Source organism: Cololabis saira, chromosome 23 (genome assembly GCF_033807715.1).
Source record: "Cololabis saira isolate AMF1-May2022 chromosome 23, fColSai1.1, whole genome shotgun sequence".
In the NCBI taxonomy this organism is placed as follows: Eukaryota; Metazoa; Chordata; class Actinopteri; order Beloniformes; family Belonidae; genus Cololabis; species Cololabis saira.
Window position 1 is genome coordinate 29,293,861 of NC_084609.1, and position 22,403 is coordinate 29,316,263.

Here is a 22,403-nt window from a genome sequence, read left to right on the forward strand (position 1 = left end):
TGTCGAGAAAAAAGTCGAAATGTCAAAATTAATGTTGAAATACAATTTGAAGAATAAAGTCAAAATTTAGCCTTTTTTCTCAACATTTCAAATTTATTCACGAAATTTTTACTTTTTTCTCAACATTTTGACTTTTTTCTCAAAATTGTACTTCAACATTATTCTCGACATTTCTACTTTTTTTCTCGAAGTGCAAAATGAAAAAAAAATCTTCCTCTAAAATATTATTTTAATTTTTCTCCTGTCTGGCCCTAATACTCTTCCGTATAGAAAAAAAAAGAATACAAAAAAGTAAAAAAAATAAAGTACAAATATATATATATATATATATATATGTTTGTAGACAGAAGGCAAGACGGCACTAATACTCATATATATGTATATATGTATATATATATATATATATATATATATATGACAAATCAAAATCAAAACAAACGCCCAGCATTTAGTTGTGCTACTATGTATGTATGTAATAATAGAAGTAATTATAATGTATAGTATTACATTATCATTACTTTACAATAATACTACAATATAATAGAGAACAATAGACAGCAATGGTTTAACAATATACTTGATTAACAGCATTAAGTATAGATGTGATGTAGTACAGAAAATGGTTTTGTTTTTTTGCAGTATAGTGTAATTTGAGCATGCTTTAACGAAATAGATAACAAAAAACCTGACCTAAATTAAAGATATATGTGTTTCAGTCCATTTTTATGCCCATGGAACCTCAACATACTGTATTTCTCATTATATAAATAAATGAGAATGTGTGTATTTTATTATTATAGGCTTTACTGGTACACAGTCCAATTCAGATTATAATACGTATTTAGAAAAAAAATATATCTATATACTTGATTAACTACATAAAAGTAGATATGCTATATATACTGGTTCATATATTTACCTCCAATTATGTATACATGAAAATAACTATACATCTATATATCAACATATCTACATATAACTGTAAATCAATATAAATTAAGAGAGATATAGATATATAGCAGAAAAATAGCAGAAAAGAGTATTGATCCTCTTAACCGTCAGGTTTATTCTGCTATCGGTCTTCAGCAGATGGATGGAGATTCTCAGATTAAGTGCAAATGTGGCACTATGGGGTGTTTTTCTGGCAGGAAACGATGGAAAGATACAACATGCCACAGTTGGCTAAAATGTTGCTGCCTCAGCAAATCATTTCCCATAATTTGTCCTTTCGACCACTGATGGATTCTCAAATCTGTCCACGCGCTCGTTGCTCTCCCGTTTTGACTCCCGTTCTCCTCTCCAGTGTGTTTGTGCTCGTCTGTCTTCGAGCTGTTAGCTTCCTGTCCATTTGTTTCCCGTCCTTCCCGGCCGGCCTCCCTTGCTCTGCATCTCTAACCGTTTCAGTCCCGGCTGCTCGGCGAGTGATCCGTGTTGACTGACACTGGCCAGCACATCCAGCACCGTCTGTGTGTATAAACTTCTCCCAGCCGTGCAATTATACAATTTTCTGCTCAGGCTTTCCCCAGAAACGACAAAGTGGCTTGGCATGATCGCGACACGGGAAACTGATGACTGGGAGCTGCAGTTTTTTAGCAACATGTGTTCCTCTTCTTGTCATCTCCTGATCGGAGTGAAGTCATTGACTACGTTGACATACAGTCAATAACCCTTTTCTAACCAGAATACAGGACTGTCTCAGAAAATTAGAATATTGTGATAAAGTCCTTTATTTTCTGTAATGCAAAAATGTCCTACATTCTGGATTCATTACAAATCAACTGAAATATTGCAAGCCTTTTATTATTTTAATATTGCTGATCATGGCTTACAGCTTAAGAAAACTCAAATATCCTATCTCAAAAAATTAGAATATTCTGGGAATCTTAATCTTAAACTGTAAGCCATAATCAGCAATATTAAAATATTAAAAGGCTTGCAATATTTCAGTTGATTTGTAATGAATCCAGAATGTATGACATTTTTGTTTTTTTTAATTGCATTACAGAAAATAAAGAACTTTATCACAATATTCAAATTTTCTGAGACAGTCCTGTATATTAGCAATGTAATGTCATGTAAACGCCTAACAGGATTTCCCCCATCAAATGGAACAGGAATTTGTTTTCTGCGCATGCTCTTTTCGCAAGGAGCCAGATTTACAAAAAGGTGAGCGAAAAGTTGCGCGAAGCAGGATTTGTACGAACGCCAGACCAGATCAAGCACAAAAGGGGAACTACAGGGCTGAGAAACAAAACGACTTCTACTGGGCTGTTGATTATCCGCCGTGCTGGTGTTATTGTTGTTTTGGATTTAGATACAGGAAGAAGAAGTGGAAGTGATGGTAATTGCGTCATGAAGTTCTCCGTGTGTCGCTGGTTCGATCCAGATATCCCAAATGATTAATTACCATGTATACAGGGATAACCCTGTTTGTTCACGCATGGAAACAGATTATTCCCAATGTTTCAGTAACCGGAATATTGACCTTAACCCGTATTTTGACTGCATGTAAACGTAGTGATTGGGTCGATCCCACCGTGAAGACGCTTGACGCCGACTCCCATGTTCAAACAGGGTGCGGGTCCAACTCCGTGCATGGAGCTGCTCCAGGAATGCGCTGCTGTGAAGTCATGCCTCTGCTTGGATGCGCAGTTGGACTTGAGACGGGCACGCATGTCAAATCAATTTCCCTTATACAGGAATAAGTCAAACAAATAGCGACGCAGACTTAATAAAGCCTGGGGGAGTCTTGAGTAAGACTCGGTCATGTGACCAGTTTTCGTATAGCTGTTTTTGGAGTCTTGTTTATGAATTGATCTTTTATGTTTATTGTTGCTTTGCGGTGTTTGGTTTTTCTTCTCATTTGATGAATGTTCTCTGTGTCTAACTGTAACTAACACTGGCCCCGGGTCCCTAAGGCCCCCAATCCTCCAGCTAAACACACCAGCCTTGGCTTTGAATGACAGCTGGCCCAAAGCGCTCGAGCTCCTTACTCATCCCCTTCATTGACTCCAGATTTCTGTCCAGTTCTCCTAAAGTTGTTGTGGAGAATGTTGTCATATAAATAAAGTTATTAGTTTTGATCGTCTGCCACTCGAGAGGGAAGGCAGCCTTCGCTCCCCCATTAGGGTGTTTGCAGGACTGGAGCGGAGCCACGTTGGGAAGCTGCCTGTTGCTTTTCACAATAGATTAGGCAGGTTGGAGGGGAGGCTCCGTTCTCAGATCCCGGGACAAGATAATCACGCTTTGAGAGAGAGAAAAGAAATGTGTCAGACTTCTCAATAACACTTAAAAAGGTTTTCGTGGCGAAAATAGCTTCCAGGTGCTTGAAGGATTCAGCTGGAAAACGCTGTGTTTTGTCTCATCTCATAAGATTTTCGCACTAATGCGACAGTCTTCTTTTATTGGGTTCTTCTCCCAGATGCTGCCTTCAGAATGCATCAAGAATTAGGCGGTGCATCACATTATTTCCACCCGGAGAAACCGATTCGGACGTTTGCTTCCTAGAGGAATCGCCTATTGGCGGCGCTTTACTTTTCGGGAAAGAAACAAACTGATTGGAAACTTAGCCGCCAGATTTCCTCTACGCACAATCTCACTCTGCTAATTTACAGTGCAGCAGACTTCATTTTCTGCCCATCTTTGCTCCCAGAAGTACTTTTCACAGACACCGCTGTTGTATTAAGTAAAGAATTACAATCATTTCTTGACACTCACTCATCACTCATCTTCTTCCGCTTGTCCGTTCCCGGGTCGCGGGGGCAGCAGTCTCAACAGGGATGCCCAGACTTCCTTCACCCCAGACACTTCCTCCAGCTCCTCCGGGGGGAGTCCGAGACATTCCCAGGCCAGCTGAGAGACATAGTCTCTCTAGCGTGTCCTGGGTCTTCCCCGGGGTCTCCTCCCGGTGGGACATGCCTGGAACACCTCCCTAGGGAGGAGGGACATCCCTGGAACACCTCCCTAGGGAGGAGGGACACACCTGGAACACCTCCTTAGGGAGGAAGGACACGCCTGGAACACCTCCCTAGGGAGGCGTCCAGGAGGATCCGGTACAGATGCCCAAGCCACCTCAGCTGACTCCTCTCAATGTGAAGGAGCAGCGGCTCGACTCCGAGCTCCTCCCGGGTGACCGAACTCCTCACCCTATCTCTAAGGGAGCGTCCAGCCACCCTGCGGAGGAAACTCATCTCTAAGGGAGCGTCCAGCCACCCTGCAGAGGAAACTCATCTCGGCCGCTTGTATCCGCGATCTGTCCTTTCGGTCACTACCCAAAGTTCATGACCATAGGTGAGGGTAGGGGCGTAGATTGACCGGTAAATCGAGAGCTTCGCCTTTCGACTCAGCTCCTTCTTCACCACGACGGTCCGGTACATAATCGACCGCATAACTGCGGACGCTGCACGATCCGTCTGTTAATCTCACGCTCCATCGTTCCCTCACTCGTGAACAAGATCCCGAGATACTTGAACTCCTCCACCTGAGGCAGGACTTCTCCACCCACCCGGAGAAGGCATGCCACCCTTTTCCGATGTCATTTCTTGACATAAGCTGCATAAACGAGCACCATTGTTTGTTTTCTTTTTCTTTTACTTCACCACTCGCATTACATTTCTCATGTAACACAATACTTAATTAGTTTCAGGCCTGAAATTAACACATAGTAACTTTTATATACATTCATGTACATGTATTGTATATTATATGGAATGACGGTGAAGTAAATGAGCAGACAACATGACAGATCTCACTCTTATGCAGTCAGTTAAACATCACAGCCCGTGCACGTGGAGTTTGTCTCAGTTTACATCTTTTTCCTACTTTGCCGCATATTGCTGACGTTGCATCGGAGGAGCCTTCATCCTTTCATCTCTCCTGGTTTGTAATAAATGGAAGAAGCTCCATCCCGTCACAGTCCCATCGATCGCGTCGGCTCATTGCTCATTAAGTTAATGCAGATTCACATTGTGTTTAATTACATTTAGTACCCATGCGGGATGCCGCTGTTGCCAAAGCGAGGCTTTCGAGCCAGCTCAGCCACGGAAGACACAACTCACACGGCCAAGCCTCCGAAAAACGGCATTACACAGCTAAATGTGCTCCAGGTGATTGCATTTATGTTCAAACTCCTTTAGTGCAATTAAGGTCCTAATTTATTAAATGCATTGGAGAGATCCCCTGATTAAAGAGGCCATGCATTAACAGCAGCAGTGGAAGTTCTATATGTACAGATGTGAATACAGATACATATATAGATAGATATATAGAATACAGAGTCCTGCAGAGCCGGACTACGGCTCTAACTCACCTTTCCTTTTTTTTTCTTCTTTTTTTTTCTTTTTTAAACAAAACTTTATTGAAAATATACAAACTCTCAAAGAGGATAATGGACAAATATCAATTTAAATGATATATGTGAAAATATCCATTCTGGTTTTTGTTGGGGAGAAACAAATATTAAGTATTTTATTTATTTATTTATTTATTTATTTATTTATTAATTTTGATTTATTTATTTAGTTTTTCCGGTCTACATTGTGCAGCTCCCTTAAGTGCGTGTGATATTGTACATTGACGATTTTCTGTTTTTGGTGTCTTATAATCCTGTAAGGGATGGGTCTTCGGACATGACACAAAAATAAAACTCATTCATTCATTCATTCATTCATTCATTCATTCATTCATTCATTCATTCATTCATTCATTCATTCATTCATTCATTCATTCATTCATTCATTCATGCAATATGAAAAGAAAGGAAAATAAAAATAAAAAATGGGGTTCTTGTAAGGAATACAAAAAACAAGGCGCTCTAAGAATTAAAAAGTGCATATGAATAACAAAATAAATTGAGCATTTTAATTCACATAATGGAGCGTAGAAAAGTAGAGGAATTATTAAATTAGAATAACAAATAACGAGCAATGTCTAGACTTATTTTACTTTACAGGGTTTACAATTTCTCCATTTGGCACAATGAATATGGTACTTACCCAGTAACAAAATTATATTAATAATATCAGAAACAGAAAATTCCAAATCATCCATGAAGAAAATAATATGGCTTTCAATTCAAAAGGTGGAACATTATTAATTTTAAGAGATATCCAATTGTGTATGTCTGTCCAGAAACAATGAGACAAAGGTCATTGATAAAACAAATGATCCAGTGTTTCTTCATCCTTTTTTTTGCAGAAGGAACATTGATCTACCTCAAATTTAAATCTTTTTTTTTTAAGAAACTCTGCCTCACCTTTCCTGGCTCCAGCATCTCATATTTTCCCGTCTCTTTTTAACTGGCTCCCTCCAGAGGGGGAGCGGCGCCACTGCAGATCTCTGCCAATATTACCTGCGTAGCTGTAGTTACTGCATTGTGATCAGGACTGTTGAAGGCAGTTTATCTGCTCCGGTGCAGAGCTGGCTGCTTATCAGACCCTGGGACCCGGGCGCTGAAGGGACAGCTCTGCAGAGCAGGTACAGCCAAAACCTACAGATACTTCCCTCCCGCTGCTGATGAGAGAGTGGACTTCTGTTCATTGATGCTGACTGCTGTAAAAAAAGGAAGAGGATAGAGGTTGTCCAAGGGGAGGGGGAATCAGTGTGTGCTTACTTATGCATGAGTACCTCCAGGTTTTGTAGACTGCATGCGTGCGTGTGTTTACGGTCTGTCCCAGCGTGTCTAACATGATGTCAGTGTCTTCAGTCAGCACCACTGAAGGTGATGTGATTGGTGATTTTCCTGTTTTTTTGGAAACCTCAGTCGCAGTGCCGGCTTCTGCAAAAGCAGCTGGGATTCAGGCACGATAGGTTAATGAGTGCAGGAGGCTGACAGAATCACATCTCGGTGCCACCGGGGAGCCGTGAAGTGAGTGGATCTGTGATTCAGCACTCAGGCAGAGGCGGGAGGAGAGCGCTCTCCCTCTCCGCAAAGTGCTTCTTTGTTGTTTGTGTTTTGTCTGAGGTGTCAGAGGAGTGTGCAAGGGGACGGGAAGGAGGTGCTGACAGGTGACGGAGGAGGACGCAGGTCAGGTTTGAAGCCAAGACTTCACAATTTGATCTTCAGCTTCTGCTTCTTTCCTTTTTTTGTTTTAGATTCTTCCGCTGAAATTTGAAGGTGGGATAAAAAGATGGTTTTTTTTGTCTGTGTTCTTTCATATTTACTTTACTTTCAATGTGTTGAAGCTGCTTTGTTGACACTGGATTTGGAATAGCAGTTTTACTCTTTTCTCGTACTATTGGCAAGCTGTTCCTCCAAGGTTTTGCAACTGTACTTGAATGTTTGATATATTCACTTATCAAGTTTTACATTGGGTGCATCAGCACAGTCCATGTAGCAGTGACGGAACCAAACAAGAACCGTCTCCACTTGCGGACAATATTTCCACCATGACGGCTTTTGCTTTCACCGTGTTGCATTTTCCAGTGTAAAAGTTCATTTATGGACCCGTTTGTTCCAAGGTGGCCGGGCTGGTGACTTTTTTCTGCCAGTAGCTCCGAAAAATCCCGGGCTGCTTCATGCACAGCCTTACGACCAATACCTCACCAGAAGAATAGTGAGCTTTGAAAATCTGCAACTAAACTTTGTTTTCTAATAGAAACTAGGAATACATTGTCATGTGAATAGGGATGGGCGGTATGGACTAAAAAATTGATCACGATAATTTCTGGCATTTATCCTGATAACGATAAAAAAAATACCAATACAAAGACGTCATCAACGGGAATTTATCTTTCTTTCTTTCTTTCTTTCTTTCTTTCTTTCTTTCTTTCTTTCTTTCTTTCTTTCTTTCTTTCTTTCTTTCTTTCTTTCTTTCTTTCTTTCTTTCTTTCTTTCTTTCTTTCTTTCTTTCTTTCTTTCAGGCTCATTTCTTTCTTTCTTTCTTTCTTTCTTTCTTTCTTTCAGGCTTATTCCTTCCTTCCTCCCTCCCTCCCTCCCTCCCTCCCTCCCTTCCTTCCTTCCTTCCTTCCTTCCTTCCTTCCTTCCTTCCTTCCTTCCTTCCTTCCTTCCCTCCTTCCCTCCTTCCCTCCTTCCTTCCTTCCTTCCTTCCTTTCCTCCTTCCTTCCTTCCTTCCTTCCTTCCTTCCCTCCTTTCTTCCTTCCCTCCTTCATTCCTTCCCTCCTTCCCTCCTTCCTTCCTTCCTTCCTTCCTTCCTTCCTTCCTTCCTTCCTTCCTTACCTCTTTCCTTCCTTCCTTCCTTCCTTCCTTCCTTCCCTCCTTCCTTCCTTCCTTCCTTCCTTCCTTCCTTCCTTCCCCCCTTCCCTCCTTCCTTCCTTCTCTCCTTCCTTCCTTCCTTCCTTCCTTCCCTCCTTCCCTCCTTCCTTCCTTCCTTCCCTCCTTCCTTCCTTCCTTCCTTCCTTCCTTCCTTCCTTCCTTCCTTCCTTCCTTCCTTCCTTCCCTCCTTCCCTCCTTCCTTCCCTCCTTCCCTCCTTCCTTCCTTCCTTCCTTCCTTCCTTCCTTCCTTCCTTCCTTCCTTCCTTCCTTCCTTTCTTCCTTCTTTTTTCCCTTCCTTCCTTCCTTCCTTCCTTCCTTCCTTCCTTCCTTCCTTCCTTCCTTCCTTCCTTCCTTCCTTCCTTCCTTCCTTCCTTCCTTCCTTCCTTCACATACGTTATGCATGGATTTAACACAGAACCATAAATCAGCTTTACACAAAAACGTCATCAACAGGAATTTATCGTTTTTACGACGAGATGACAAATTCTTATCGTGAGGAATTGTTTTGACGGTACATCATGAACGGTAAAATATCGCCCATCCCTACATGTGAACCATGTTATACTATTTTCTTTCTAAAAAACACATTTTTTATACTTAATTTAAAAGAAACCATCTCAAAGGTGGTGGGATGTTTGATTCTTTTCACTGCAACTGGCTCGTGAAGTTCATAACGTTTGAACTTCTCTCCTCTGTTCAAATACATCCTCGTCAACTTCACGACGGAATTATTGATCTGGATTTATATCGGAGTCAAGATGTAGTTTGACATTTAAGCTTCGTCCTATTGGGATGGATATGGTTTTTCAGACAGATGCACTCGTGTGAAAAAGAGAATACACACTCTTTCCATCCCAGGACTATATGCATCAGAATGTTAAAGAGAGAGAGGGGGTGGGGGAGGGGGGGGGCATCTGGTCCTTACCAGACCTTAAAATGAGGTAAACAAAACCTCAGATAAACAACAGTGCATGACATATTACACCATAATTATTGAAGAGAAACCAAGCGAAAATGTTGCAGCGGTGTGAGGGCAGCTCAGTAACCCTATCTCAAATTGTTGCGGAGGAATGTTGGAAACTCTGTTTCTGCTCGTTGAGGTCTGCAAAATATTCATTTATGCACAGCGCTCTGAAGGTTCCTGCCGCAGCGTTTCAGTCAGCGTGAGGTCTGGACTGTGACATCAACAGAGGTCTAGGGTTGACTCCATGCCTGCAGGACGCCCGGGTCCTCTGGCTCTGGAACAAGCCCGCATCATCGCCCCACCGCCTCCGTGTTTCACACCGGCATGGCACGTTCTGGCTGATACCCCGTCTCTGGTTTTTCGTGGGGGGTTTTTTTTGTCCTACATAGTGCTGTACATTACAGTCAGACATCTCAACCTTGGACTTTTCTATCCAGAGGACGGAAATCTGAGAGGCTTGTGGTTTGTTCGGACGAAACTGAGCCCTCTTTCTAATGGCGCCTTTACAGTAGTACCTACCTGACTCCACTCGCCTTGCCCTCGTTTATTTTCAATACCCAGAGCAGAAGTAGGAGGTTGGAGAAGCTGTTGTGACGTATTTGATTGTGTGATCTAAACAGAGAAGACAACAACACTAAAGATGTAGAACCTGGAGGAGATGATAGATGTGCTGCTGGGTCTGTGGCTTGTGTTTGATATCAAGTAAAAAAATGAGAGGGAGAGAAGCTTCAAGTGGCGACGCTTTTTGTTAGTTTGTCTCGGTGCTGCTGAAAAGTCAGCTGGAGCCGTGAGCAGCTATGAAGAGACAGAGCTCCTGGTAGATCTGGTCGTTCTTTATCTCCGTCTAGATCCCTTTTTAATTCTCTCCTCAGCACCAGGTTTATGAACATCTGCACCTCAGAGTTGGATCACCAAACAGACTTTTGCTGCCATTGGCCCCAGTCTGGCCTTCGGCAGGAGGACCCTCCTTATGATCCATGTCCTGGTCCAGGTTTCTTCCTCCTAAAGGGGAGTTTTTCTTTGCCACTGTTTGGCTTAAGGTTTTTCTCCCACTAGGGGAGTTTTTACCTGCCATTGTTTATGTAATAATTGCTCAGGGGTTTATGTTCATGTTCTTGGTCTCTGGAAAGCGCCTAGAGACAACTTTTGTTGTATTAGACGCTATACAAATAAAATGGAATTGAATTGAATTGAATTGAATTGAATTGAATTGAATTGAATTGAATTGAATTGAATTGAATTGAATTGAATTGAATTGAATTGAATTGAATTGCCTGTTGAGTAAAACAGTCTCTTTCTCTGATGTCACATCCTGACTCAGACGTCTGACTCCAAACCCCCCAACCAATCGGTGGTCTGTAGTGTGATGATGTCAGATACAGCCGACTCAGCCGCTTAGAACCTCGGCAGAATAGATACAGAAAAGTATCTACTCTGCACGTTAGACCCATGGTGGAAAAGAACCAAACTGAGTGGAGTCGAATCGAGTTGGGCTGAGTAGGTACTAGTGGAAAAGCGCCATAATTGGCATGAAATGTAACGTGCTATCAAAGTCCTGTTGAATCTGAGATGTCACTGGTGAGTGTTGCACACACTGATGTGATTGATGATCATTGCTGATGTCTTTCCTTCTTGGCATTCTTCAAGTTAACGCATTGTTTTATCTTTACTTTTAAATAGATAATGATGCTGAAATGACTGTTTGACCTTCAGGCTCTTTGCTGAATACGAAAGCCCTGAACGCTCGCGTGCACTGGAATCTCCTCTCTCCAGAAGCTGCAGCAGATGCACAAGCAGCTGGATACTTTTGCCACAAATTCAATCTCATTTGAGTAATCTGCTGGATATCACACCTCCCTCAATGGATCTCGTGCCCTCCCTACAAGCTCTTTTCCTTCTCTTGAATGTTCCCAGGAATGTCACATCTGTCTCTACCAACCTGTTTCAAAAGCATTTTCAATTTGCACAATATAATACCTTGGAACAATTTAGCGTGAAAATACTGAACAGATTTGATTTAAACACTCAAAGATGGTTCTGCTTCACGCAACGGACTACGTGGCGTGTGACCCGCTTGAAAGTAATTAAGCAGAAATGTTATTTTCATCTTGTTTTCCACATGCTTTTACAGTTGCTGAGCACCATAGTACTCACACGAAGGTGGTGCAAGGAAATGCGCATATATTTACTTAGTCTGTTCACTGTCAGGAACTTAAAGGAGACATGCCCTTTCTTGAAAAAGATGAACACCACCTTTGGTCTTATTGAATTGTCTCCCTGTTAAAAACACCACACCACATCTTGCTTTTCAAGAGAAATGTACCACTTTGTTCCCAGCAGATGGTTTTAGGGGAGTTATCGGACTCTTAACTTGGCTGCATCCCCTCTTTTGGCAATTTTGCATCAATTTGAGAAAAGTGTGCTACTAGACAGGGTCAATTTTCACAAAATCAGAACCCCGAAGGAATTTTGCGAATATTTACAACTGACAACATTTCTGGGGGTATTAAGGGGTGCTGAATCCAAATCTGCTGTATATGAAGCTCAAAAATGTCCCAAAATGCCTCAAAATTGAGAAATCCAACATGGCCGCAACTGCCAGGCTGAAATCTATTTTTCAGTATATCTTTTTGACTAAACAAGGTACAAACATGAAGTAAAAGTGCTTTTGTAAGTTTTCCTACATGGGCAAGTCGATGTCATATTCAGAATTGAGATGTAATGTGAAGAAATTGCTTAGATATTGCAAAAATAGTGGAAGATTTGGATTCAGCACCCCTTAATACCCCTCGAAATGTTGTATATTGTAAATATTCATAAAATGCCTTCAGCACTTTAAATAAGCACATTTTCAGAAATTCTGCCTAGACTATACCCACTCACATGATGCCGTCACTGCTGGATGACGTGATGGAGAATGGAGGGAAACTTGAGGAGTGGAGGGGGCACGGTGGCGCAGCTGGTAGTGCAGCGTCTCACAGCTAAAGGTCCTGGGGTCAATCCTCACCCCCCCCATGACCCCCACACCCAAAACAGCCCCTCTGTGTGCAGTTTGCATGTTCTCCCTCCCAGGTAGGACTGGGGGATAACATGGGAAATAAATCAGGATAACATTTTTTCCAAAAAAAAAGTTGAAGAGTAGCTGTTCACCAGTGTTGTGCAAGTTCCTACTTCTCATGAACTAGTTCAAGGTTCAGTTCACATAGTTTAAAAATGAACAGTTCACATTCATAGTTCACAATTTTCACTTTGAACTGATTCAAATTCAGTTCATTTCAATATTTTTAGGTGAGAAGTACGAATGAAACGCCCCCCTATCCTAATACTGTCCAAGTACAATCATTATTGTCCTACTGGCTTTTCAACTTTACCCAGAGCCGTAAATCTCCAACAATGTAGTCCATTATCAGTTTGTCTCCCTGTTGCAGGTAAATCCTCCCCCTGAAGGTGCAGCAGTGACTGGGGTCGTTTGGGCTGTTGGGTCTTCTTGGTCTTTCCTGATCACTTTGTTTGATTGTCAAGGACTTGCAGATATTTTCTCACACTGGACGGATACTTTAACTCCACGTGAAGTTTCAAATTTGAAGTTGACGAGGCAGACGCTCTGACTTGTTTTCTCAGGTGGAAATGATTTAGACAGAAAGGTTAGATTTTTACTGTCGGACTTTGGGAGACGATGTGTAAAATTCATCTGACGTCTCGCTGACGCTGCGTCTGCAACGTCTCTGTCTTCACTGGTCATGTAAAGATGCACCGGGCTCGGGCCGCCGGCCCGTTGCCATGGAGCTGGTGTCCGTTGTTATGCTAGTGTGCGCTGCATTGTGGGTAATGTAGTGTGGAGTCGTCGTCTCGTCATTTTAAATGTGCACGCCGCCCACTGGTGAAATGAGGAGGATTATTCCGTAATAATTGGACGTAAACAGTGAAGCTGAAACTCACATAATCTGAACAGTTCACATTCCAGTTCATGATCTGCAGAATGAACAAGTTCACGTTCAAGTTCTTTTTTAGGAAATATGTTGCGTTCAGTTCAACGTTCTCACAGAAATGAACTTGTTCATTTGAACTTGTTCATGCACAACACTGCTGTTCATGTTTTTATATTTTCTTTTTTTCAGACTTTCTCCATGTTGCTTTAGTTTGTGATTGCAAAACTTATCGATTTAGAAAAAAAAGTAAGGAAATTAGTGTTTGGTAGATTATTTCTATCCAACTACTGTAGGCAGAATCTGGACTCATGGCTCAACATAAAATTCCCCTACATGTTCCGAGTCTGGGCAGAAAGCCGTCGTCCGTATCATCCTATAAACCTGGACTGCTAGTCTGTAGAAGACTACGGTAACTCTGGGCTGACTGGCAGCAACTGGGGGCACCAGGAGTTAAAAACAAGCGTCAATAGCAACAGCAAAATACGTTTTTTGGCATTAGCAAAGAAGATTTGGCCTTTTTTTTCTGTTTTAATGGGCAAAACCCACAAACTCAGCTCTGCTGCTCATCCCACAAACGCAGGTTCCTTACAAATGTGTTAAATAAACCCACTTCCCAACAGTGCCAGGAAGCATTGTTACAACAAAGAAATAATCTACCGAACAAATGTACTTACTTTTTGTGCAAAGCTTATATTAGGTGACAAGTACAGGAAGCGTTTTCCCAACGTTTGTTCATGTGTGCATGATTTGCTTTGATATTAGCCTGGTTGTGGATATAAATGTGTCTCCCTGTGATAGCTTTCGTTTCTCAAGGTTACGCTTTACAAACTCTCACCGTAGAGAAATGTGGTACAGAGAACCACATCACATTAAAACTTTTCAGAGGCATCAACATTAAAGGAGCAAGGTTTCCACTTTCAAGAAAAAAGGAGGGAGAAAATGCTTTGCTGGAAAGAGGCATGTGTGATGTTTATGAGGAGGGAAAAAACCATTATTTCACCAACAGAAGTGACTGATTTTATGAGGAAATTCCTCTTGAAAGCTCTTCCAATTGAGGATAAAAACCCACACTTTGTCAGCAGCGAATCTGTGAGCCAACACAAAGAAAAACACACTGCTAGTTTTTCATATCTTCAGCTTTTTTTGATATATTCTCAGTGAGGTTTATTCGCCGCTTATATCCTGACTTGTCGGTCTGGTATCCGTGAACAGGAAAGGAAACTTAGTGCAGAAGGAGAAAGTAATTTTTACTTTTTAATTGTCTTTCTCTCGTTTTTATTGTCTAAGTCTAGTGGGTAGCAATATTTCCTTCCTGCTCGTCCATGGAAGTGTGTATTGATCCACTGCTCAGTGGAAACAGTCGCACCAGCTCTTTTTGTCATTTCTTAGGAAGTTCAATCTTAAAAACTCTCAAGAAGACAGACCGTTTTTTTCTCTTCTGCATGGTGGAAGCTTCCTCCACCCTTCATAGCATCTCTTTCTCATGTATAGAGGGTCTGCATTGATGTCACTTCCCCACTGGACCAGCCCCCTTACTCACACTGAGTGGCAAAAACATCAGCAAAAACAGCTGCAACTAGTGGAAAAGACAGGATAACAGTTGATTATGGGCTTAAATTAGCGTCAGTTGGACTTGACAGTGACCCGTACAGTTACCCCAAGAACCAGTGGTCCATGGACATTAATATTTGGTACAGTTACCCCAAGAACCAGTGGTCCATGGACATTAATATTTGGTACAGTTACCAGGAACCAGTGGTCCATGGACATTAATATTTGGTACAATTACCAAGAACCAGTGGTCCATGGACATTAATATTTGGTACAGTTACCAAGAACCAGTGGTCCATGGACATTAATATTTGGTACAGTTACCAAGAACCAGTGGTCCATGGACATTAATATTTGGTACAGTTACCCCAAGAACCAGTGGTCCATGGACATTAATATTTGGTACAGTTACCAAGAACCAGTGGTCCATGGACATTAATATTTGGTACAATTACCAAGAACCAGTGGTCCATGGACATTAATATTTGGTACAGTTACCAAGAACCAGTGGTCCATGGACATTAATATTTGGTACAGTTACCAAGAACCAGTGGTCCATGGACATTAATATTTGGTACAGTTACCAAGAACCAGTGGTCCATGGACATTAATATTTGGTACAGTTACCAAGAACCAGTGGTCCATGGACATTAATATTTGGTACAGTTACCAAGAACCAGTGGTCCATGGACATTAATATTTGGTACAGTTACCAAGAACCAGTTGTCCATGGACATTAATATTTGGTACAGTTACCCCAAGAACCAGTGGTCCATGGACATTAATATTTGGTACAGTTACCAAGAACCAGTGGTCCATGGACATTAATATTTGGTACAGTTACCAAGAACCAGTTGTCCATGGACATTAATATTTGGTACAGTTACCAAGAACCAGTGGTCCATGGACATTAATATTTGGTACAGTTACCAAGAACCAGTGGTCCATGGACATTAATATTTGGTACAGTTACCAAGAACCAGTGATCCATGGACATTAATATTTGGTACAATTACCAAGAACCAGTGGTCCATGGACATTAATATTTGGTACAGTTACCAAGAACCAGTGGTCCATGGACATTAATATTTGGTACAGTTACCAAGAACCAGTGGTCCATGGACATTAATATTTGGTACAGTTACCAAGAACCAGTGGTCCATGGACATTAATATTTGGTACAGTTACCAAGAACCAGTGGTCCATGGACATTAATATTTGGTACAGTTACCAAGAACCAGTTGTCCATGGACATTAATATTTGGTACAGTTACCCCAAGAACCAGTGGTCCATGGACATTAATATTTGGTACAGTTACCAAGAACCAGTGGTCCATGGACATTAATATTTGGTACAGTTACCAAGAACCAGTGGTCCATGGACATTAATATTTGGTACAGTTACCAAGAACCAGTGGTCCATGGACATTAATATTTGGTACAGTTACCAAGAACCAGTTGTCCATGGACATTGATATTTGGTACAGTTACCAAGAACCAGTGGTCCATGGACATTAATATTTGGCCACGAATCCAGTTTCCTGATATTTATATGAACTTAATTTCTACGCCGGGGAAATACACGAAGCAAAGCTTGAAGGCAGACAAAAGTCTTGACGCTTGGTCCGACTTCAAGGCAGGATTTGTTGTAGAAATTAAAGTGATGAGGACACCGAACTTTATGATTTGACCGTTTAACGTTAGCTACCCAGAAATCCAACATTACCTGATACAAAATGGGAACCACAAATCCATGTTTCGGTGTCTGGAATCCAGTTGTTTCTGTGAATTGCAGCGATCCATTTGTCTCTCTTAAGATTATTTTTCGGCAGTCTGTAAAACGATAACTCTGATTTCTTGCTAAATCTATGAGTACAGTCGATCGCACAACAGCTCTTTCCCATTTTAGATGTTTTCCAGTTGCTCAAACTGAAAGTTTACGCTGCAACCCAGTCTTTCTGACACTCAGTCTTTCTGACACTCAGTCTTTCTGCCACTCAGTCTTTCTGACACTCAGTCTTTCTGACACTCAGTCTTTCTGACACTCAGTCTTTCTGCCACTCAGTCTTTCTGACACTCAGTCTTTCTGACACTCAGTCTTTCTGACACTCAGTCTTTCTGACACTCAGTCTTTCTGCCACTCAGTCTTTCTGACACTCAGTCTTTCTGACACTCAGTCTTTCTGACACTCAGTCTTTCTGACACTCAGTCTTTCTGACACTCAGTCTTTCTGACCCGCTGTGAAGTCTCATCTGTGACGTCATATGCATTCCCTCTATACTGCCTTTCCTTGGATTTAGAAATAGGAAGCCAAATTTCACCCATACGTCTTTAGTCTTTGGATCCTGGTTAAACCCCAGCAGCTGCTGGGATCCGTCTTCCCAGCGAAACCCAAACAAATGCTTATCAGCGCTCTTATTGGCTTAAATGACCGACGGCTTAAATGACCGACAGGCTTTTTTCTTTCTCCAGATTTGAAACAGACTGTTAGGAGAGTTAATGCACCTGCATGTGAATGTGTTGAGTCAAGATTTATTCAACTCCTATGAAATAATGTGACTGGCATAATGGTTTTGGATTGAGTTCCTTAAAGCACTTAAGCTAAGACTACATGATGAAACAACAGACTGGGTGACACGACACTTTGGTTCTGCTGGCTCTCTAATAGAATCAGAGTAGTTGGTGGAATCATTTACTACGGAAGAGTATTAGGGCCATGCCAACAATATTTGAGAGGGGAAGATTTTTTTTTATTATGCACTTCGAGGATCTGCACACTTGGATCAATGCAAATATATCCAAAGAAGATAAGTAGATCCAAGTGTGCAGATCCTCTTTTTTACATAGTCTACACATGTTTTTCTGGCACTTTGGCATATTTTGGTCGTGAGTGTGGTGACTGGCTCCTGGTTTATTATGCACTTCGAGAAAAAAAGTCAAAATGTCGAGAAAAAAGTCGAAATGTCGGGATTAATGTTGAAATACAATTTCGAGAAAAAAGTCGAAATTTCACCAATAAAGTTGATATTTCGTGAATAAAGTCGACATGTTGGAGGTGAGCTTTCTCCCGTTTTCTTGTTTTATCCACGCACATTTCAGCTGTTGGTGGGTCTTTAACAGATTTCCTCCAAACTGTTTTGAAAGTGGACTTCATGAAATCTTTGAGGACTACGGAAGAGTATTAGGGCCATGCAGGAGAAAAAATATTTGAGATTTTTTTTTTATTGTGCACTCGAGAAAAAAGTTGAAATGTCGAGAAAAAAGTCGAAATGTTGAGAAAAAAGTCAAAATTTTGTGAATAAAGTTGAAATGTCGAGAAAAAAGTCGAAATGTTGAGATTAATGTTGAAAAAATTTTGAGAAAAAAGTCGAAATGTCGAGAATAAAGTTGAAATACATTTATACTTTTAATCTTGACATTTTGACTTTTTTCTCGACAGGAGAAAGAGAAAAATAATATTTTAGAGGAGGAAGATTTTTTTTTCAATATTCACTTCGAGAAAAAAGTCGAAATGTCGAGAAAAAAGTCCAAATTTCGTGAATAAAGTCGAAATGTCGATATTAATGTTGAAATACAATTTCAAGAATAAAGTTGAAATTTCGCCTTTTTTCTCAACATTTCAACTTTATTCATGAAATTTTGACTTTTTTCTTGACATTTCGGCTTTTTTCTCTACAGTTAGACTTTTTTCTCAAAGTGCATAATGAAAAATCTGCCTCCTCTAAAATATTATTATTATTTTTCTCCTGCCTGGCCCTAATACTCTTCCGTAATTTACTCATCTCACCAGCAAACATCGAAAACCGTGTAGCTCAGCATCAATACGTAATTGATGCTTGTACATCTTGATGTACAAGCATTGTCTTGATGAACTTGAAACCGTGTAGCTCAGCATCAATACAAGTCTTTCAGCATCAAGTCTTTCTTTCCTGATTCAAAGTTATTGATGAATGTACGGTTAAAGTTGCCGACATGGTTCTCAGCACCATCCATCTCTTCTCTTTGTGGTTGCGGCAGCATCCCTGCTGACATCACATGTCCACAGCCAGTCACATGCCCCGTCTTTACGCATGTTTGTACTCTGAGACTCAGTAATGCGTTTCCTGTCTTGTGCAGGCCAAAAATGTGGAACACTTAACGGTATATTTGTCACAGCGCCCCTCCTCTCTGCCCCTGTGTCTGACAGCCTCTTATATCGTTTCAGATTTACACCGACTGGGCCAATCACTACCTGGCCAAGTCCGGCTGTCCCCGTCTCATCAAGGACCTGAGCCAGGACGTCACCGATGGAGTCCTGCTGGCACAGATCATCCAGATCATAGGTAAACGCACACACGCACATCCGTGCATGCACTCATTCTGCTCCCTGTCATCTCTTCCTGCACTTAAACGCTGAGTCGTCTAATGTGCAGCTTTTTAGATTTGTTTAAATCTGCATAACAGTCCTGACAAGACGCCCGACTTCCACCCTAACCCGAGCCCCGGTACAGTTTCTCCTCCAGGTACGACTTCCAAGACTTAAAACGGGACGTTAATAACCAACAGATGGACAAAGCTAAATTATCAACAGTATTAAAACGTTGCACGTGTCTCTAATTCGTTCCTCCTGCTGGATGAAACGACCACCCAATCTGGCTCCCTCTTTCTCACACATGGCCTGCTCTTTAATGTGGTGGGCTGGAGCAAAGCTGCGCCTCCGCCTGATACTGGCTTTGTTTGTGGAGCTGGATGAGCTGCAGCAGCGCAGATCTGTGACACTCCAGGTTGCAACGGCATCCGTCTCCACTGCAGCTGGAGTGCCTATTTGCTTCTCTCTCTCTCTCTCTCTCTCTCTGTTTTTCCACTGGAAGTGCATCTCTGCCTCTCTGGCGCTTTTGTATATCCATCCTTTTGTTCTGCTCATTCCCTCCGTCTCTGTCTCTTGGTTTCTTTTTCATAGAATACTTGTTAAGATTACAATTAGAAAGAAGCTTGTCCCAGTGAACAACCTTGTTAGTTGATTATCTGACCAGAGGAGGATTTTTCACCGGCTCAGCAGGTGTGGCACGGTTTGGGAAGAACTTCAGACTCAAGATGTGCAGTTTTACAGCAGAAGTGAGGGAGGCAGGTACCCTCCTAACCACGGATGAGCTCGAGCCTATCCTCTGCAAATAAATAAATAAATAAAATGAATGGATATTATTTCTGTGAGTCTGTGGAAGCAGCCAGGACTCCTGACAAAGTTTGCACTGTGGAGCATTCAGTTCACAAAGCTGCAAGAAGTAGAAAAGTTCAATATTGTGATAGACCTTTTTGGCCTGAATCAGGTGCTCGTGTTGGAGCCAGTTCCAAACTGGTTTGCTTTTCCATACAGGCAGAAACACTGCAAACTGAATCGTTATGTCTGCACTGGCGCAACTAGAGCGTCCCTTCAGTTTACTCTGATTACTAGAGCACTGGGAGGCAGATCACAGCGCTCATCTTGTTTTTGTCTAAATCAGCGTCTTGGTGGTCATGAAGTGCCAGTGTGCATCGATACCGGCTGTTTTAGCATTTACTCGATTCTGATTGGCTGGCAGGTGTAGGTTATAAATTATAACCTACAACTAGAAAACAAGTTTAACATAAAAATATGGACTTCGCGGAGGCAAACCGTCCTCCGCTTCGCGTCGGATGGTTCACGCTCCTGCGTTGTCCACATATTTATGATAATGTACACCTCGAAGGGCATTATCACTTACAAATTACTGAAAATAAAAACACTATTTTTGAATTCTCTCATTAACGATGGTGACTTATATGTAAAGTTGCTTTCGTCAACGAAAATTATGACTAAATATCGTCGTCAACGAACCTTAATCACCTGAGGAAGTATGTAATGCAATATCTTAGACGAATAAAAACAAGACTAAAATGTTAGTTCTGCTGGGTGACATTAGTCCTCAATCCCAGTCGCTGCAGCAGGAATCAGATCCAGTAGATGCAGCTGCAGAGTTAGAGGCTGATGCCGTTAACGCAGAGATCTAGGTTCACGTCCATTAAAAACAAAGTTACATAGAGAAACGCGGGGATCTGTTCTGGGGCTGGAGAAGAAGAAGAAGAAGATCCATCTTTGTATCCACTTTCCTACATAGACGTGGAAAAGAAAACCCAATATGTCGTCGAAAAAGAAAAAGATGGGGAGAAATGCGGAAAAATAAATATGTATAAACTCAAATTAGAGTCTTGTGTATCTGGAATGAATGTATTCTTGAGTCTATAAGGTAACAAAATATAATAATAAGATAACTTTGTTTGAATTGTAAAATGGGTTTGGCTAAATACAATCTTTGACTAAAACTAGACTAAAATGTCTTTTAGTTTAGTTTTCGTCAACTGAAACAAAACTTAAATGGTTATCAACAATTCTGACTAAAATAAGTACATGACTAAAAGGAGTATGAATGTGACTAAAACTAATAAAAACTAAAATGATAGCTTGACCCAAAGACTAGACTAAAACTAGAATAGAAACAGGCTGACAGAAACAACACTAATGATTTAGGACAGCGTTCACAAAGAGTGAACGTCGACTGGAAAACATCAACTCAAAGTAGGTGTTTAGTCTTCTGTCGTGAACAACTAGAGGTTTTTTAAATATAGCAGTCATAATGTTTTAGTCCTACTGGCTGGATGTCGTTTGGATGTCGTTTGGACCATCAGACTACTTAGCACTTCTGTCACCAGCTTTCCTGGATCTGAGCTGGAGTTCCTGGTTCTGAACCAGTTAGTGGACACATTTAGTTAGAAAGAAGGCCAAAGAGAGGTCTCCCGTCTGCCAGGGCTCTCTATTCAGGCACATCCAAACCAAATACAGTCTACTACAAGCACGGAGGACCTCTGGAGCCCTGCTAGCTATAATTATACCTTCATATACTGCATTTGTAGCACTACTAGATGTACTACAGAGACATCCTGCTCTCTCTGTGGGTGGTACGCCAGTAAAACCACGTCTTGATTTATCACAGCCGTACCAGTGCTCCGCTTTATCCTATTTAGTTTAATTAAATTCATTAATTCTGTACAGTACAGTATAGTACACTATTGTGGGATATTAAAGTGGACAGGAATGCAGTAAAGTCCGATCAAACATGTTGTTTGGTACTATGTTGTGTACAGGGTGTCCATGGTTGTCCGCCGTGTTCTTCAACCTATCTTATATATTTTTTAGTGGCAGTATAAAAGGAAAACTGTTGCTTCTGTGTCTGATTTTTTTCACTCTATGAAGCTGTTTCAAGCAATGACACAGTTCCAGTTCACAGATGGTTCCCTCATCCGGGAAACGCTCAGAGAGAAGTAGGAGGTAACAGGAAGAGCCCAGAAAAGCACGTGTGTGATCTACAATCACCTGTAACTCCTTCACTGCAGAAGATAGCAGGGGGGAACGCGTTTGGCACAGATTACTTTTGTAATACTGTATTTGACCCGGTCTTTGTACGTTTTGACCGTATAGAAACGTAATTCTCGTCAGTTGTGTGAAATAAGACCTAGAAACAGGCATTGTGGCGTAGAATTGTCAAATTGGTTTAATTAATTAATTGGTTTGATTGGGGAGTGGTGGCCTAGTGGCTACAGAGGAGGGTTGGAGTCTTGAGGTCCCAGGTTCAAGCCCCTGGATTGCAATCGAGTTCAACCATTTTGGCCAGGCAAGGCCTTAACCCTTACTGCTCCCCGGGCGCCGTAAATGGCAGCCCACTGCTACTAGTTCAACTAGAAAATGAGTTAAATG

The 22,403-nt window shown here is 41.5% G+C and overlaps 1 protein-coding gene across 1 annotated transcript in view; it reads left to right on the plus strand.

Moving 5' to 3' along the window:
- The window catches only part of nav3 (neuron navigator 3), a 321,553-nt gene that overhangs the window by 73,589 nt on the left and 225,561 nt on the right, over positions 1-22,403 (plus strand). Inside the window, 1 exon segment of the mRNA XM_061714666.1 lies at positions 18,861-18,978. Coding sequence (XP_061570650.1) covers positions 18,861-18,978 — 118 coding nt within the window.